Here is a 3,985-nt window from a genome sequence, read left to right as displayed (position 1 = left end):
CCAACTCTCCTTGAGGCTTTTCCCTCCCTCCCTCCCTCCAACAGCTTTGCCCCCACATCTCCCCCCTCCCATTCGGTGAACAACGAGAAAGCCCTGGGGCTACAGATTGAGACCTTTCGATCGTGGGGATTTATATTTTATTCGGCTGGAGTGGCTGCACATATGTACACGTTCTGGCGCTGTATTTACACACTTGGAAAGATCCGCCACATTCCCGAAAAATCCACCCCGCTCCTGCCAGCGCGCCCCCTCCCCACCCGTCCTTCCATCCCCTCTGATTATCTTGGGCTCCCTCTACCCGCTGGGGGGGGAGAAACAACAGCTGAACCGGTGTCCGACGAGCGACAGGGAAAAGTTCGGCATTGCCCGGTCATGCTGAGAGATGTCCAGGCGATCGGACACCGTTAGGAAAGTCACGTTCCGGCAGGACGGACACAGCGAGATCGACAGCTACAATGGGCAGGGAAGAAGCTGTTCCTGAATCTGTTAGTGCGGGGAAGAAGCTGTTCCTGAATCTGTTAGCGCGGGGAAGAAGCTGTTCCTGAATCTGTTAGCGCGGGGAAGAAGCTGTTCCTGAATCTGTTAGCGCGGGGAAGAAGCTGTTCCTGAACCTGTTAGCGCGGGAAAGAAGCTGTTCCTGAATCTGTTAGTGCGAAGAAGAAGCTGTTCCTGAATCTGTTAGCGCGAAGAAGAAGCTGTTCCTGAATCTGTTAGTGCGGGGAAGAAGCTGTTCCTGAATCTGTTAGTGCGGTGAAGAAGCTGTTCCTGAATCTGTTAGTGCGGTGAAGAAGCTGTTCCTGAATCTGTTAGTGCGAAGAAGAAGCTGTTCCTGAATCTGTTAGCGCGAGGAAGAAGCTGTTCCTGAATCTGTTAGTGCGGGGAAGAAGCTGTTCCTGAATCTGTTAGCGCGAAGAAGAAGCTGTTCCTGAATCTGTTAGTGCGGGGAAGAAGCTGTTCCTGAATCTGTTAGTGCGAGGAAGAAGCCTTTGCTGAATCTGTTAGTGCGGGGAAGAGGCTGTTGCTGAACCTGTTAGTATGGGGAAGAAGCTGTTCCTGATTCTGTTAGTATGGGGAAGAAGCTGTTCCTGATTCTGTTAGTGCGGGGAAGAAGCTTTTCCTGAATCTGTTAGCGCGGGGAAGAAGCTGTTCCTGAATCTGTTAGTGCGGGGAAGAAGCTGTTCCTGAATCTGTTAGCGCGGGGAAGAAGCTGTTCCTGAATCTGTTAGTGCGGGGAAGAAGCTATCTGCAGACAGAGCCACAATGCCCCTGGATGGGGGAGACTTTCTTGGGGAGTCGAGGGGGGTTGTGGAAGGGCACCGGCCGTATTTCCCTGGCTTCTTGAGGAAGGAGGGTGCGGTCCCGGGCTTTCCAGAACATTAACGTGGGCTCTGACCGCCAACGCCATGCCTTCTCGCTCTGCGGCCAGCCCCGCCTCTCCGTCGACAGGAGGGTGGCCTCTCCCCTCGCCCCCGGACGCCGTTATCCTGTGGAGTTCGAGCCGGGGGCTGGCCGCATTCCCTGCGGCGCTGCGCGGTCTCCTGGGATTTCGCATCGGACAACATTTAGCGCAGGGAGGAGATCGGGGGGAGTGCTGGCCTCACAAGGCATAAAGTCACCAGCCCTCATCCTCCCCTTGTCTCCTTCGGCATAAAACAAAATTATACAATCCTCGAACCTCACATGAACTCGTCAATCCCGAGTCTCTGTCCTCTCTGATATCCCCTGATCTGTTTCCCCGAGTCCTTTCCTGCCTGATTCCGTGGGAACGAATCCCATTCGTCCAAGCGGCTGTCTTGGAATTTCTTTCCGAGCGAGATGGTCAGATCGACGGTTCGATCTCCGACAGGTCACCCCTCTCCGACAGGTTCCCCCTCTCTGAGAGCTCGCTTTCCGACCTGATCCGAAGAACGGATTTGTTTGGAATGGTAGGCGTCGAGGGGTGCGGGGTGCAGCCCTCGCTCAGTAAGAGACCGATATTCCTTGTTCTCCCAAGGGTCCGGGGACGGGAGCCTGCATAGGCTCGCGGGATCTGCTGCGCGTCGCTGTAAACCCACCCAGGGTCACGGGGTCGGACAAGGGTCTGGGGTTCTACTGAGGGTCATGGGATCTGACGAGGGTCACGGGATCTGACGAGGGTCACGGGATCCACTGAGGGTCACGGGATCTGACGAGGGTCACGGGATCTGACGAGGGTCACGGGATCTGACAAGGGTCACGGGATCTGGCGAGGGTCACAGGATCCACTGAGGGTCACGGGATCTGACGAGGGTCACGGGATCCACTGAGGGTCACGGGATCTGACGAGGCTCACAGGATCCACTGAGGGTCACAGGATCTGACGAGGGTCACGGGATCCACTGAGGGTCACGGGATCCACTGAGGGTCACAGGATCCGCTGAGGGTCACGGGATCCACTGAGGGTCACGGGATCCACTGAGGGTCACAGGATCCACTGAGGGTCACGGGATCTGACGAGGGTCACAGGATCTGACAATGGTCAAGCGATCCACTGAGGGTCACGGGATCTGACGAGGGTCACAGGATCCACTGAGGGTCACGGGATCTGACGAGGGTCACGGGATCCACCGCAAGGCCATGGGAAGCCGCCAGGGGTCACGGGATTCTCTGGGGTCAGTGGGGTTCAGGCCTCGGTGATGTCAAGGTGCTCTCTCTCCCCCTCCCCCCCCCACCCCGTTGCCGAGGGGAATGGGAGTGAGGCGTTGGTGGGGGTGTGGCGTGGAAGGGAGGGGCCGGTCACTGGGGGTCGGAGAGCGGCTGGGCGGGGCCGGGAGCAGAGGGGGCGGGGCTCCCGGCCGCTGCCACACGGGAGCCCCGCCCCCCGGCCGCCCCCTCGCCCGTGGTGCCCTCGAAGACCCGGCCCAGGAGGCGGGGCCCGGAGCCGCCCAGCAGCCGCAGGCTGGCGAAGGCGTACAGGGCCGGGTTGACCCCGGAGCTGACGAAGGCCAGGGCGGTGACGCCGGGCCGCACCTGCTGCAGCCTGCCCCACAGGCCGCACCGGCCCCCCGCCCGGGCCCAGGCCTGCGCCAGGTTCACCGCGTGGTACGGCAGCCAGAGCAGGCCGAAGGCCGTCACCACGGCGACGATGAGGCCGCCCAGCCTCCGCGCCCGGCCCCCGCTGCCCGGCCCCCACCTCAGGGTCCGGGCCTGGGCCGCCACCAGCCCGTAGCTGGCCAGCAGCGTCCCGTAGGGCACCAGGAAGCCGCAGACCGTCTCTGTCAGGTAGTGGAAGAGCTCGTCGCCGGGCCTGCGGTGCTGGGGCTCACACAACCTCCCATTCAGCTGGGGGACCCGCACCACCTGTCGGTAGTAAGGGGCAGGCACAGCCAAGATGGCCGCCAGCAGCCAGAGGCCAACCAGGAGCCTCTTGACGTGGGCCGGGCGGCGGAAACGGGCGGCCTGCAGGGGGCGTGTGACCGCCAGGAGCCGGTCCAGCCCCATGGCGGTTAGCAGCAGGACGCTGGCGTACATGTTGAGGCAGCAGATGTAGTGCAGGCACTTGCAGGCCGCCAGGCCGAACTCCCAGTCCCGGCGCGCCAGGAAGCGGATCCAGAAGGGGGCGGTCAAGAGGGTGACCCCGTCCGCCACCGCCAGGTGGAGCACCAGCAGGGCGGTCACCTGCCCCGGGCCCCCAGGCCGCCGTCGCCATCGCTGACCACGCACCAGCAGGGCCCACACCACATAGGCGTTGCCCGGCAACCCCAGGGTCAGGGCCAGGGCCAGCACGACGCAGCCCAGGACGGTGCCCCGGGCCGAGCTCAGCAGGTCGAACGAGGACACGCCGTCGCAGCTCCCGTTGACCGGGCCGGCCGTCCCATTCTGCAAAAAAGGGGGAGACGGAGTGAGAGGTCAGAGGGCGTTCCCCCCGGAGTGAGGGGGCGTCGATCGCGGGACCGCACGCGAGGGAGCGAAACCACTGATGAAAGGGGGTTTGGCGGGGGTTGGGGGGGGGGGGGGGGGGGGGGGG

The 3,985-nt window shown here is 62.4% G+C and overlaps 1 protein-coding gene across 1 annotated transcript; it reads right to left on the bottom strand.

Annotated features, from left to right (window-relative positions):
- Positions 1-2,754: 2,754 nt before the first annotated feature.
- LOC122546048 (leukotriene B4 receptor 1-like) lies at positions 2,755-3,837 on the bottom strand (the record flags this gene model as incomplete). The annotated part of the gene is made up of 1 exon (XM_043684886.1): positions 2,755-3,837. A coding segment is annotated over one exon (1,083 nt), but the record flags the coding sequence as incomplete, so codon positions are not given.
- Positions 3,838-3,985: the final 148 nt, after the last annotated feature.

The sequence above is a fragment of the Chiloscyllium plagiosum genome, unplaced genomic scaffold (genome assembly GCF_004010195.1).
Source record: "Chiloscyllium plagiosum isolate BGI_BamShark_2017 unplaced genomic scaffold, ASM401019v2 scaf_31098, whole genome shotgun sequence".
NCBI classification, from domain to species: Eukaryota; Metazoa; Chordata; class Chondrichthyes; order Orectolobiformes; family Hemiscylliidae; genus Chiloscyllium; species Chiloscyllium plagiosum.
The sequence above is the reverse complement of the archived record's forward strand: the minus strand, read 5'-3'. Positions and strand labels throughout refer to the sequence as shown.